Source organism: Podarcis vaucheri (genome assembly GCF_965113315.1).
Source record: "Podarcis vaucheri genome assembly, chromosome: 7".
Lineage (NCBI taxonomy): Eukaryota > Metazoa > Chordata > Lepidosauria > Squamata > Lacertidae > Podarcis > Podarcis vaucheri.
This window is the reverse complement of record NC_138765.1, coordinates 63335573-63348626: the sequence shown is the minus strand read 5'-3', so window position 1 is coordinate 63348626 and position 13054 is coordinate 63335573. Positions and strand designations below refer to the sequence as shown.

Here is a 13054-nt window from a genome sequence, read left to right as displayed (position 1 = left end):
GTGCTGGCTGGGAATGATGGGCATTGTAGTCCAAATAGGGTCACAGGTTTCCCCATCCCTGCTCTGGAGGGTTGACATGATGTGGGCAAGGAGGACATCCAAGAATTTGGCTGCATACCACGACGAATCAAGGCCCCATCTTTGTGAGGTCTCATGCGCAGCCCCTCTCCAAGGACTCAGGAACAGGAGGGCTCCTCCAATCCCTGCTCCCTGAGATTCTTTAAGCTGGAATCGACAGGGACTTGTTTTTCCTATGTGCTCAGGCTGTGGCTACTCCTACCCCTACTCCAGCTAGATGCCTACAGAAAAGCAGAATGTACTGAGACACACTTACACTGATCTTTGTTGCATCCTTATTTGTTACCTGAAAAAGAAAAGAGGGAGAAATTAAACAGGGAGAATGGATGCATCAGAACAATATTTCTCTCTCACCATTCTCCCTCCCCCTCCCCACCTCACATGCACCCATTAAGCAGACAGTTCTCTTCCTCAAACAGGGTTAATGGCAGACCACCTTTCCTGGACTGGGGATACACTCAATTGCTTCTTAACTTACTGCGTATGTGGTTTGGGTGAAAGACAATCGGGTTGACTGGGTGGTAGTAAAACAGTTCTCACATTTTGCTATTTGATAACAGCATTTGAGGGCAGGGATGGCCACAAGTCGGTTAACTGACATATATCACAAGCAGCTGCAATTCCAAAGGCAACCTTGTAACGCGGAAAAGCAATGGCAGAAGAAAGAAAGGGAACTTGGTGAACTGGCCTGGGGTAGTGGGTTTTGATCCATTGTATTTCCACACAAGTCTTTCTTGTTATTTATTATCCATTATTATCCATTATCCTGACCTTCAAATGCATGGTAAAGGTATCTGACAATGTCATATTAACAGTCTTAATCAAATCTACTCAGAAGTAAGTCCTATTCCTACGGGAGTGGGGTTAGGATTGATATTAAAATAAGCAGCGACTTATAAAAGCAACATCAAAATAAAACCTCAATTGATGTTAAAAAGCTAAAAAGGCATAGGATTTTTTTTTAAGTCTTTGCCTGGCACTGGAGAGGCATCAGAGTGGGTGCTAGGTGAGGTTTTCTGGAGAAGACATTTCAAAGCCACCACTGAAAAGTCCATCTCCTGGCAGCTGCCCACTGCACTACTGATGGTAGGGGAACATGGAGAAATGTTCTGATCAGGGCAGATTGCCATGCTGAGAAAATCACCTTGTCAAGCCTAGCTCTACAACAGGGGATCATAGAATGCTGTAGCTGATGGATTACAAGAACCCAATATGGTAGCATATTGAATCACAGAATTGTAGAGTTGGAAGGGACCCAAAGAGTCATCTCATCCAATCTCCTGCAAGAGAAGAATCACAGCTAAAGAAACCCTGACAGATGGCCATCCAACCTCTGCTTAAAAACCTCCAGTTCACCACTTCCAGAGGTCATCTGTTCAACTGTTGAGCAGCTCATACCATCAGGAAGTTCTTCTTAATGTTTAGTCGGAATCTCATTTATTGTAGCTTGAATCTACTGGTTTGGGTCCTACCCTCTGGGGCAGCAGAAAACAAGCTTGCTCCATCTTCCACATGGTATTTGAAGAAATAGGTTTTTAACATGGCACCTAGAGTGCAGTTTGCAAACAGCTCTGCCATTGTTAGAAATAGGATACTTCAGCTGGGCCTCTTCATTTACACCATCCATTTAAGGCCCTTTTATGCTACTTTAACAGCTGTGGCTCCCTGCAAAGGATCCTAAGAAGTGACGTTTGTTAAGGGTGCTGGGAATTGCAGCTCTGTGAGGGGTTTTCTAACAACTTTCAGTGTCCTTAATGAACCACAGTCCCCAGGATTCCTTGGAGGAAGCCATGGCAGTTTAAAGTGGTATGACGTTGCTTTAAACTTATGGTGCAATGTGGATCAACGCTGCAGGTAAAAAAAGCTATCGAACATCTCAGGCTCAACGGTTGACAAAGGAGGCCCTTAGCAGTGGTGCCTGTTGGCATTGACCCACAACAGGACCTTCTCAGTGGTGGTTCCCTGTTTCTGGAATGCCCTGCCTGGTGAGGTATATCTGTCTCTCCCATTATTAACTTTCAGGAGGAATTTACAAACATAACTATTTTCACCCAGGCATTTGATGGCAAAAGGATGCTATTCATGGCGACCTTAGAATTACTAGCTGTGAAAGTATATTATTGTTTTAGAATTTTTTTGATGTTTCAATTTGCTTTTAGAGTTGTTGTTTTTTTACATGTTTAAAACATCTTTTTGTTTTTATTGCTTTTTAGCGGATGTGTTTGGTGCCCTGGGCTCCTTGGGGTGGAAGAGCAGGATATAATGATGGTGGTGATAGTTAGATTGAAGATGGGACCAGCAATCCAAGCAGTCCCTTCCCTATGTTGTTGTGGTTTTATTAGAAGAAAATGAGATGGGGTGGATGGAGCCCTGTCTCAGATCTCCCACGTATTGTCCAGTTTGTCTTTGACTTTTATTAAAAGGCTAAAGGCAACATGTAAAGCTCATCTATATATTTTCCTCTCCGTTGCCACCCCAGCCAATATCGCTGGGTGAGTGCATGTTTTGCAACTCCATTTGAGCAGAGCTAGCATGCTATACATTCAAAAGAAGCAGATTTTCAGCAATAGCTTTGTGACCTGGAAAGGACACTCTAACAAGAAACACTGTTTTACAGCTCCTGCCTCTGGTTCTATCATTACATCTATTTCCGATGTTCCAGTGGTGAGTGCTGTTCTTTTTGTGCCTAAAATAGCACCATCCAAGCACAAGAAGGAGGCTTCAGAAGATTTGAGGAAACCCTTCCAGAAATGAAAATACCTTCAGGGCAGTGGAGACACCAAACATGAGACCAAACCCTTAGTGTCCCTTCCAACTCTGCCATTCTATGTGTCTATGAAACATGGTCACTGGCCATGAAATGCTGGTTGACTTATTGGTGGTGCTGGTGAATTGTGTGTATTTCTGTGGAATAGAGTGCCTGGAATTTTGATTGATAGGGCTCTCCACTGCAACATTTTGTTGCAGGTCGCCTTGATCGCATGTAAAAGCCAATAATCTGCCAGACTTTACTGTGACAAAGGAACACAACCCAGGGCAGAGCTATGCAGATGGCTACATGGGGCTTCACAAATGAGAACAGGCTTGGTTATCAGCGGCTCCAGCTAGGTTTCATAGGAAATGGTTGCAATTTGGGATGCAGCTGGAAGGAGGCTGCATGTCTTCCTTATGCAAGTCCCTGGGAGCAGTGCAACACCCTCCCTAAAAACTTAAGAAGAACCTGCTGAAAGAGGCCAATGGCATATCTAGTTTAGAATCCTGGCCTTGCTGTGGCCAACCAAATGCCTGTGGAAAACCTGGAAGCAGGACCTGAGCAGAAGAGCTCTAACCCCTTCTGTGGCTTCCAGCAACTGTTATTCAGAAAGGTTTCTGCCTACTGTGTCTAGTAGCCACAGATAGCTCTCTTCCTTGAATGTGTCCAATTTTCTTTCAAAGCCATTCAAGGTGGTGGCCATCACTGCCTCTTGTGGGAGTGAGTTCCATAGTTTAACTAGGCACTGGGTGAAGCAGGAAGAGAAACCTATCCCATTCACTTTCTCCATGCCATGCCTAATTTTATGAACTGCCATCATGTCACCTCTTCCTTGCCTTTTCCCTAAACTAAAAAAAATCCCAAACACTGCAACCTTCCTTTGCAGGGGAGTAGGTTCATTTCCACTCCAATGGTTATTCCGAGTGGTCCCTTTCTGTCCTCCTTTTTAAGTGAACGTGCACCATTTATTCCTACAAGGATTCAGATTTGTAGTGGGGGTAAGGCATGCTCTGCACCCCTACAGTGGATGCCTTGCCCTTGGCCAACAGGATCAACATGCGGGAGTGCAATTTGTCTCCATTCAGAGAGCCACCTTATGCTCTTCCCTGCTGTATACAAGCCTTCTCTCCAACTGAGTGTGCACTTGTGCACACGCAGGCATGCACTCATAACTTACGGGTATTTTTGCTAGTACCAATTCACCAGCTGAAGCCCCAGTAAGTGGGTTGCACAGTTTTAGCCGATGTTGGTGTGGGCTTTAGCCATGGGACATCCCCCAACCCAGGTTCTCTTCTACATTTTAATTATTACGAGTCAGAGCAAAGATAAATCATTCCGCTGCAGAGTTATCCCGCAGCTTCTCCAGGGGGGTGGACATATGTACAGGTCACATCCCACCGGAGGAGGATTGGAAGAAGAAAGAAAAAAGCTAACAACTATGAATCATCGGCAGAGAAAAAGTTCCCTGTGCCAAACAACCCACCTCCTAGATTTGTTTACTTGGCTGTTGGATAGAAGGAAATGGACTGTTCACTTGACAGCAGTGGAGCAGTGAGTCTGTGATGAGAATAAGGCAGTGGAGGCTGGTCCATTGGGGAGAATGAGGAACAGCACCACCAGCCTTAGCCTGTCCTCTGCCAGCCGCCTGGCTGCTTGCCTACATCCAGTACAGGAGGTGGCCCTGCCCACCAGCGTCCTCCTTCCTAAGTCTCATTGGGGTGGAAGGATGGGGACAAAACCAGAATTAGTCAGCTTTCCCTGTCATTGGCTCTGGCGCCACCTACTGTTGAGCTCCCAGCTCTCTGCCCCACCAGTCCAGATGGGCACCAAGTGCCGGTGGAATAAGGGGTGTTTCACACATGACCGTGGAGACAAAATTGGATGCCCTCAACAGAGAGCCATAGCTAAACCTGTATTTTTTCACAAGTGAACCTAGATAATGCACCTATTCTGCAAGCATGTGAGGCATATTCATGCATTACACTGGCATCATCTTAGATGTACACCCCCCCCAAAAAAAGTGGTATACCATTCACCAGTGTTTCAGCAGAATCCTGTCTGTTCATATTTAATTGTTTGGTGTGATCCGTTTATCTCGCCATTAAGTAAAGCAGGTTATGGATGTAGCAGTGACTGGCAAATCTTATATGCATCTGATTACCAAAGAAAAAGGCAAATCAGTAGTAATTCTGTTACTAGCTCTACTCTTACGAGAATGAATAATAATAATAATTTTCCAAGGACTGCAACATTTAATCAATAACTGTTAAATTTTTGAGGGGTAACTTAGACTGCAGTCCTATGCACAATTACATGGGAACGCAATAGAAATTCCTTCTCAGCAGAGATTCATGAATTTTGCCATAAAAAAGTGGTGCCTTAATCAACCAGGTCCCTACTTAATTTTTTTATTAAAAAGTTTTCAGCACAAATACTTATACAAATTACAGATGGCAAGGGCTACCTTAAAAGAGGCATTCCCTCCTGTGTATGAGAGGAGGACGCATCTTCTAAGATAAAGTCGTCTGCAAGGAGAGTCGTACATCACTTGAAAACAAAGCAAGCCCCCTTTCTCCTTCAGAACAATTGCTCTTCTCCTGATATGCAAATTTAACAAATTAATTCCCATGCAATTAATGAACTGAAATTAACATAATCAGGCCCCAGTCCTATTAAATTAATGGCATTTTCATTTCTCCATAGTCTTGGGGTAGCTTACCTAGTCATCCTCACATTTTGTCCTCTCAACAAGCCTGTGAGGCAGATGTCATTAAACTACATCTCCCATCACCCCTGCCCATTGGCCATGCTGGCTGGGGCTGATGGGAGTGGTAGTGCAAAAGATCTGGAGGGCACTAGGTTGGGGAAGGCAGCTGTACAGTAAGACTGAGATTTAGCAGCTTGCCCAAGGAGAACTTCACATCTGAGTCTTCCCAGTCCATGTCTAGTTCACCACAATCACTCAATGCACCCCTTATGAACTCTGCATTTTCTAATGTGGATCAGCCTCCTACCTCTTAACTCTGAGTGCTCATCAGGAGATAGCTCAGCCAGTAGAGCATGAGACTCTTAATCTGAGGGTTGGAGCCCCATGTTGGGCAAAAGTTTCCTGCATTGTTGGACCATCATGGGCTCTTCCTATGATTATGATCAGTGGTTGCTGGTGCTCCTTGGGACTGGTGGGGTGGACGGCAGGGAGACCAACAGTAGGTGGCGCCAGAGCCAATGACAGGCAGAGCCAACTAATTCCAGCTTTGTTCCCACCCTCCCGGCCTGCCTTCAGGTCCTTCCAGGGCAACACTGAAACAAGGGTGACCGTCAGTGCCACCTACTGGAACTTTTGTGCAAGTAAGAAGGCAGGCAGATGAGAACCAGCTGAAGGCAATGTCCCATGGAACAACCTTCACTGGTGTCTATATAAGCGGGGAGAGAGGGAAGGTCAAAGGTGGCACAAAGGGTGGAAGGATAGCTGGGTAAGCAGAGGCACAGCGGCACAGCAGCACCCAGGCCACATTGTGATATTTTAAGTATAGCATTGATATCCCACCTTTCCTCTGAGGAGCTCAAAGCAGTGTCCATCATCCCCCCATCCCATTTTTATCCTCACAACAAGCTTGTGAGGTTGGCTACATCTGTGATTGAGTGACAGGCCCAAGGTCACCCAGGGAGCTTCATGGCCGAGTAGGGATTTGAACCCTGGTCTTCCAGGTCCTAGTCTGACACTCTAACCACTACACTGCACTGGCTTATTCATCTCTAAGCCAAGAATGAAAGGGAAGTTCACCAACAATTACCATTCACAACAAATAATAATAATAATAATAATAATAATAATAATAATAATAATTCTACCCATATCCTTCCCCACCTTTCATCAAGGGCAGATTTACAACTTGATTCAGTGGGCCTCAGAAAGCGCTGATATGGGGACTTATAAACATTCACCCCATGAAGGTAGCTTGCATTTTGTGTGTCCGTTTCCCTGTGCCGAGAGAGTCCTTGTCATCTAATCTTAACTGTGCATCATAAATACCCTTCAGCAACATTTGTCATGTTGCAGATAACTACTGTAATTATCACCAGCCCAGGAAACATGCTCAAGTCCCCCACCTGTTCCCCACCTGCTCTGAACCAAAAATGCTCTGCTCCTTTCTGCTGTCAGTCCATCTCGCCTCCCATTCAGACAACCAGTTGATGTCCTCATGGGCTGATTCTTGCTTTTGAGTTCCGACTTCCTATGTGGCTGCTATGATGCATCATCATCAAAATGCAAAGGTTGTGGCTCACCCTGCAACCGTTTTTTAAAAAAAAATATATAAACCGATGAACCTAGGGGTGGTGCATTGGAAATGCACCACTGAAGGCCTGTTCACACATGCACGTACACCTCTTGACTCCTTGTCATTGGAGAACTCGCAGCAGAGTGGCTGGATGTGCTGAAGAATCCTGCACCCTGGATGTGTGGCAAGATGTGAGCTCCACAAGTGAGCTCTGATCATTGGTCATTGCTCACATAGGCTCGCCACCGCTTGAAGGGGAAGGCCTGTAGCTCAGTGGTGGAAAATTTGATTTGCAAGCAGAAGGTCTGAGGTTTGATCCCTGGCATCTCCAGTTTAGGGCTGTGGAGGAACCCTGCAGAGCTGCTCCCATCAGTGTAGACAGTACTGAGCTTGATGAAACAATGGTTTCACTCTGTAAAAGGCAGCATCCTATCTCCCTATGTCCCCTTGATTCTGAAGCCACCAAGTCCCATCTGTGAACCAGCCATGGATCCATCACATTCCTGAATGTCCCTGCAAGTGCCCCCTCTGTGGCAAATGTTACACCCCCTAGTGGACTGCATGCCCCACTTATTTGTCTGAATCCACTCTGTTACGTGCGGCAGAGATGGAGATAAGCAGAAGCAACCCCAGAAATACCGCTTTCTTGATGCATGTTGCCGGACCGCCTTTCTTTCTTTCTTTCTTTCTTTCTTTCTTTCTTTCTTTCTTTCTTTCTTTCTTTCTTTCAAAAAACCCATGTATTGGGTTTCTGTTCCTACCTCCCGTGGTCTGGATCAAACCTTGCTAATTAATGGTCTATGCATGGGTGGATATATATCTCTATTTGTGAGGATTTATTACCTTGGTCCTGCTGCCGGGGCCACTGATGGCTAATTCGTGAGCAAGCTCTCGTGCTGGTTCCTTAAGATACCACCATTGGATTTCCAAGGAGTAAGAGGTGGATCCGCTGGCCCGGAAAGCACAAGGCATCTCAATATCATCCCCCTCTCTAACAGTCACATCTTTAGGAACTTCTGTAAATGTAGCTGGAGACCAAAAATAAAAAGGGGGGAGAAGGATAGGGTGGCAAACAGGGAGAGATGGAAAAAGACACAACAGAGCTGTTCTGCTAAGAGTCCAAAATTCACAGCAAAACGTTGCAGAAGGAGGGGCTTTTATCAGCTTTCCTGAACTAGCCAACATGCCATGGATGCCGCCCACGCTACATGGAACTGAAGGGTGGCAGGGACCAGGAGGGGGGAACCCAGAGGTCATGTTGTCGAGTCCATCTATCCCCTCAAGTGCCTGGAAATGGACTCATCTGTCAGACCCCAATTATGGTGTATCACAACGGGCGAGGTTCTCCACCCATCTTTGCTTGTTGACAAGGGATGGCCGCCATGCCCCCCACCCCCACCCTCTGGCACCCCCTGGTGATCACTGCAGTCTGGGCACCCATCCATATCAGACAAGTGTCAGAGGAGAGAATGTAAAAGTTTGCCGGATAAATCCCCCCCCAGCAAAAACAAAAGCCTGCAGGGAGACACATTTCCCCACCCTCTCCACTTTCTAGGGACCACCACATTTCAAGGGCTGTGTGTCTGGGACATGGTGGTACCCACCCCCTACTGTTTTCACCCCCCCTTTTGCTCTGGCTTCTCCTCTGCAGCAAGAGTGCAGGCATCCCTCAGTCCTGCAGCCCGGGCTGTGTTCTCTTGCCTGCACCCTCTTCTTCTCTTCAGCATCATTCCCCAGACCCCTGCATTTCCAACGGCATGAGCTCACTTGCCTCTTTCTGATACAAGCAACCCACAAACCACTCAAACAGTGCAGCATCTCTCTCTCTCTCACACACACAAAAATATATAATGGTGCACATATCAATTTGCCTGGCTTCCAGACATCAGATCAGTTATGCATCTATAGCCAGCTGTCTGCACAGATTATGGAAACAGAAGTGAAAGGCAGTTAAAATACAGACACTTGCTGCAGACTGAGAACCAGATCCTTGATTTTGCTACCAAAATTAAAACAAGCGCGGGGGGTGGGGGGAGAAGTTTGGGACTTACCCTGGACCATGAAGAGCAAGGGGGCATTGAGCATCAGGTAACAAAGGGAGCCTAGAAGCCCTCGATTTTCCATCTCATATATGTGGACTTTGGAGTACAGGGCAAAGCGAGGGAATCGGAGGGGGTGGTCAAAACAACCAGGCTAAGAGATCTTCACATCCCATGGCAGTGCCAAGGCATTGGAGAGCCTGGTCCAGAGATAGGATCAATACGAAGAGGAATACTTTAAAAATTGAAATGAAATAAATAGCCACCGAGCTCGATTTCTTTCCTCCCCCACTTCTCTCTTCTCTCTCTTCTCTCTCTTTGGAAGCACATATAAAATCCACAGCCAGTTGGTCCAAGGGAGAAAAAAAAGATTGCTGTCGTGACGTTGGAAGAAATTGATCCTGAGAAGCCAAAGCGTAAATCTGCCGGTTTGATTGTAATTATTAATTCCCACCAGCCAGAATCCTCTTCTTCTTCCTCCTCCTCCTCCTCCTCTAACAACTCTGCGGCAACCACAATTCAACTTCCTTGGTCTGAACGGGGTTTTCTGGAGCCCCCAAACGAGGAAGCAATCCCAGGTTTCCTGCCCAGACCCATCTGGGCTCTCCTCTTCCAAGGGAGAGTGAAGAAGCCGAGAGAGCGATTCCCAGTCTCCCCCCGCGTTATTTCCAAGGGATTTCCCTCCCTCCTTCCTTCTTCCTGACACAGCGAGGAGGAAGAGCTTCCTTCTCCCTTGTGGTGGTGTGTAGGGTCCAAATCAGGCGCAGGATTCGAAGGGTTGGATCCTTCTCTTATTTTTTTTAACCCACTCTCAAATCAAGATGCTTTGCTCAACCTATAAGAGGAAATTTCACCATCTGACGTTCCGGCGAGGAGGCAGCGGTGGGAGAGAGACCAGTCCAGGAGACGGAGGGAGGGAGGGAGGGACCGAGAGAGAGACAGAGAGAGAGAGAGAGGAAAAATTAAGTTGTGTTTCCCTGAGATCAAATGGTTGGATTTTAAAGCTGCACACACGCAGACAGGCAGAGGACGGAGCAAGTCGCCCAAGCAGAGGAGGCACGTTGTCAATTGCTATCTGCTTTGAAGGCGTTTGCTTGCGCGTCTGGGAGAGGAAGAACGCCTTCTATGACAGACTTAAGTCCCCCAAAGTGCAATTCCCCTCGTTCATCGCGACCGATATTTCCCAAACTGGGGGACTGGGGCGGGGTGAGAGAAGGGGATGGTAGAGCGAGAGAGACAGAGAATGGGTGGCAGAAAGAGAGAGAGAGGGGGTGGAGGGGGTGGCAGAGATTGGGGGGAGGGAGGGTGGGAGGGAGGGAGAAAGCCGCCTCCACATCGTTTCCCGAAACTAGTTCCCTTCCCATCGAGTTTTTCTTCTTCTTAAGGGAAATTTACTCACATCCTAAACAGACAGACAGAGGCTGGCGCCGTCTCCAGCTGGTCCCCACTTCCCCGCAAACGCGCAGCTGGGCTTCCAAGTGCCCAGGAAGTGAGACGCTGCTGTCCCCGAGCCAAGAGCTGGATTCGAATCCCACACACACACTCGCACACGCACCGCGTTTAACATTCCGGCGGCGTCCACAGGGCGTGGAAACAGTCCTTCTCTCTCGCCCTCTCCCCCCCCCCCAGCCGCAAAACGATTCTGACTGCGCGCACACACACAGCCCACTCGGAAGCCACCACAGCCCCCGGTCTGGAAGTCTCACTTTCCCAAATATCTTACCTTGGTTCTTCTGTCCAGCCTTTCTGAGGAGGAGGAGGAGGAGGAGGAGGAGGAGGAGGAGGAGGAGGAAGAAGAAGAAGAAGAAGAAGAAGAAGAAGAAGAAGAAGAAGAAGAAGAAAAGGAAGAAGACCGGCGCTGGTCGAAAAGGAGGAGAGGCGTTCGGATTTAAAAGGAAATAAAATCTAGGGAGATGATGAGCTCCCTCCCTTAAAAAAAGCAACACGCCAGCCAGAGTCCTTAGAGAGAAAAATGGTGGGGGGGGGGGGAGAGGCGTCCCTTGCAAATAGACAGTGATGGGGGGGGGGAAAGCCCCCTCCCGGCTAAAAGTCCGCAATGGAGACCGTGAAGAAGTGATGTCGAAAGGGAGGGGCGCGCGAGAGCGATGGGGCGCGCGAGAGCCGGCAGGTGCCTGGACTGGATGCAGGGGCAGATGTGGTGGCGGGGGAGGGGACCAGAGGGGGAGGGGGAGCTGGGGACAGACTAGTTGATTCAGAGCGAGTTCGATTTCCGGTTTGGGATTGGGGGTGGGCCGCTGTGTGTGTGTGTTGCGGTTAGAGCGTGCGGTGCCCATCCTCTGTAAAGGGAGCGGGGGTCTGTGTGTCAGAAACACAAGCTTTATGCTTCCCTCCTCCTGCCTCGATTCCGGATAGGGGTGGTGCCTGTTGGAGGGATGTGGGGGAGTCCTGGCAGGTCTCCCCCCAATAGTTCACCCCCCCCCACCGCCCACATGGCCGGTTCCTCGGAGGGAAGGCGCTGCATCCTCAGCTCGGGATGGGGGTTGCGCTTGGCTGAGCGGCGCGGATTCCTACGGAAACTAACCGCTTCGAAACGAGGAGGGCTTCCGAGAAGAAAGGGTCTTCAGGACGGGGAGGGAGAAGGCGAGATGCCTTGACGGGATTGCTCTCGGAATTCCAACAGGTGAAGCTCGCCCCTCCCCCAAAATGCGCTTTCCCCCTTCTGTGCACCCCTCACATTCCCCCCCCCCCCGCAACCCGGATCTCCACGAATGAAAAATAAGCAGGGATTTGTATTGGAAGTTGTTTAGTACTGCATTTCACATTGTCTGCTCAGGTTTCTAGTTCCTGCATTCCATACATTTAGGGACTAGAAACCTGAACAATGAGAAATATTGCGGGGGTGGGGGCCAGTTTGTTTCATCACGTGAGAGCACATTTACTGAGATAAGCTGTTTTAAAGCAAAACATAATTTCTCATGGTCTGTTCAGGTTTCTAGTCCTTAAGTACAAGAAATGTAGGGCTGGTGACAGCACTTTTTAATCCTCAAGTATGTGAAGGCTTCCTTCCTCCATGATGTTATTTCACAGTCTTATATCATTTTGATTGATGATTAACTGGTGACATTTTATTTTATGGTAAATTCTGTTGTGCGTTAAATATGTTGTGCAACAGTTTGAGTGTGTTTGGGTCCAAATTGTGGTTCGGATGTATGCAGATCTATCTTCTATCTATCTGTCTATCTACTGATCAGTCAGTCTCAGTTTATTTGGTCTACAGACCATAAACAATAAACCAAAAACATGAACAACATCAGGCATGTCTGCGTGCCAGCTGGTCAGAAGGAACAACTGTTTATAAATCAGTGCCTGAGTTTTGATTTTGATTTTCCTCTTCCCTCCATGTCCCCTTTCCCTTGTGTGTCTTTTTATTTTATTTTTATTTTTTAGATTGGAAGCCTGCGGGCAGAGATTGTCTTCTATGTAAGCCATCCTGGGAGACTTTTCCACTGAAGAGCAAGGCACCAACACTTAGAATAAACAAAGAAAGAAACAAATAAGCAAATAAATAAACATATGCATACAACACAATGCAGCAAAGCAAAAACTCAGTTGTACACGCATACAAATAGGTCACAGTCACCATCAGTAGAAGAATCATTCTAAACACTGATAATGGCATTTGGAAATCTTCACATAATTTCACATCCAATCCCTGCTTCTAAAGAAGCAGCAATCAATGGCAGTGCTATCAGAATTACTATTGTAGAGTTGGAATGGTCATTCAGTCCAAGCCCCTGCTATGCAGGGATCACAGCTGCAGAACCCATCACCCCCTGGGTACCTGCTGGAGCCCAGGCTCCCTTGGTGTGTTCACTGGACCAATTCTGGGCACTCCTAGCTGCATGTTTATGGCTGTGGCCAATAGGCCTGCCAATCCACCTGCT

At 47.5% G+C, this 13054-nt stretch overlaps 1 protein-coding gene across 2 annotated transcripts in view; it reads right to left on the bottom strand.

Annotated features, from left to right (window-relative positions):
- VSTM2B (V-set and transmembrane domain containing 2B) overlaps window positions 1–11300 on the bottom strand; it is a 38622-nt gene extending 27322 nt beyond the window's left edge. The window contains exons 1-4 of one of the 2 annotated variants that reach the window (XM_082233015.1): window positions 10873–11300; window positions 9162–10006; window positions 7954–8138; window positions 335–364 (exon numbers count right to left, since the gene is read on the bottom strand). In XM_082233015.1, coding sequence (XP_082089141.1) covers window positions 335–364; window positions 7954–8138; window positions 9162–9234 — 288 coding nt within the window. In that variant the 5' untranslated portion in view covers window positions 9235–10006; window positions 10873–11300. Of the gene's footprint in view, window positions 1–334; window positions 365–7953; window positions 8139–9161; window positions 10007–10548; window positions 10766–10872 lie in introns of those variants that run through there. The other variant, XM_082233014.1, reaches the window with a different exon arrangement.
- Between the last annotated feature and the right edge of the window lie 1754 nt (window positions 11301–13054).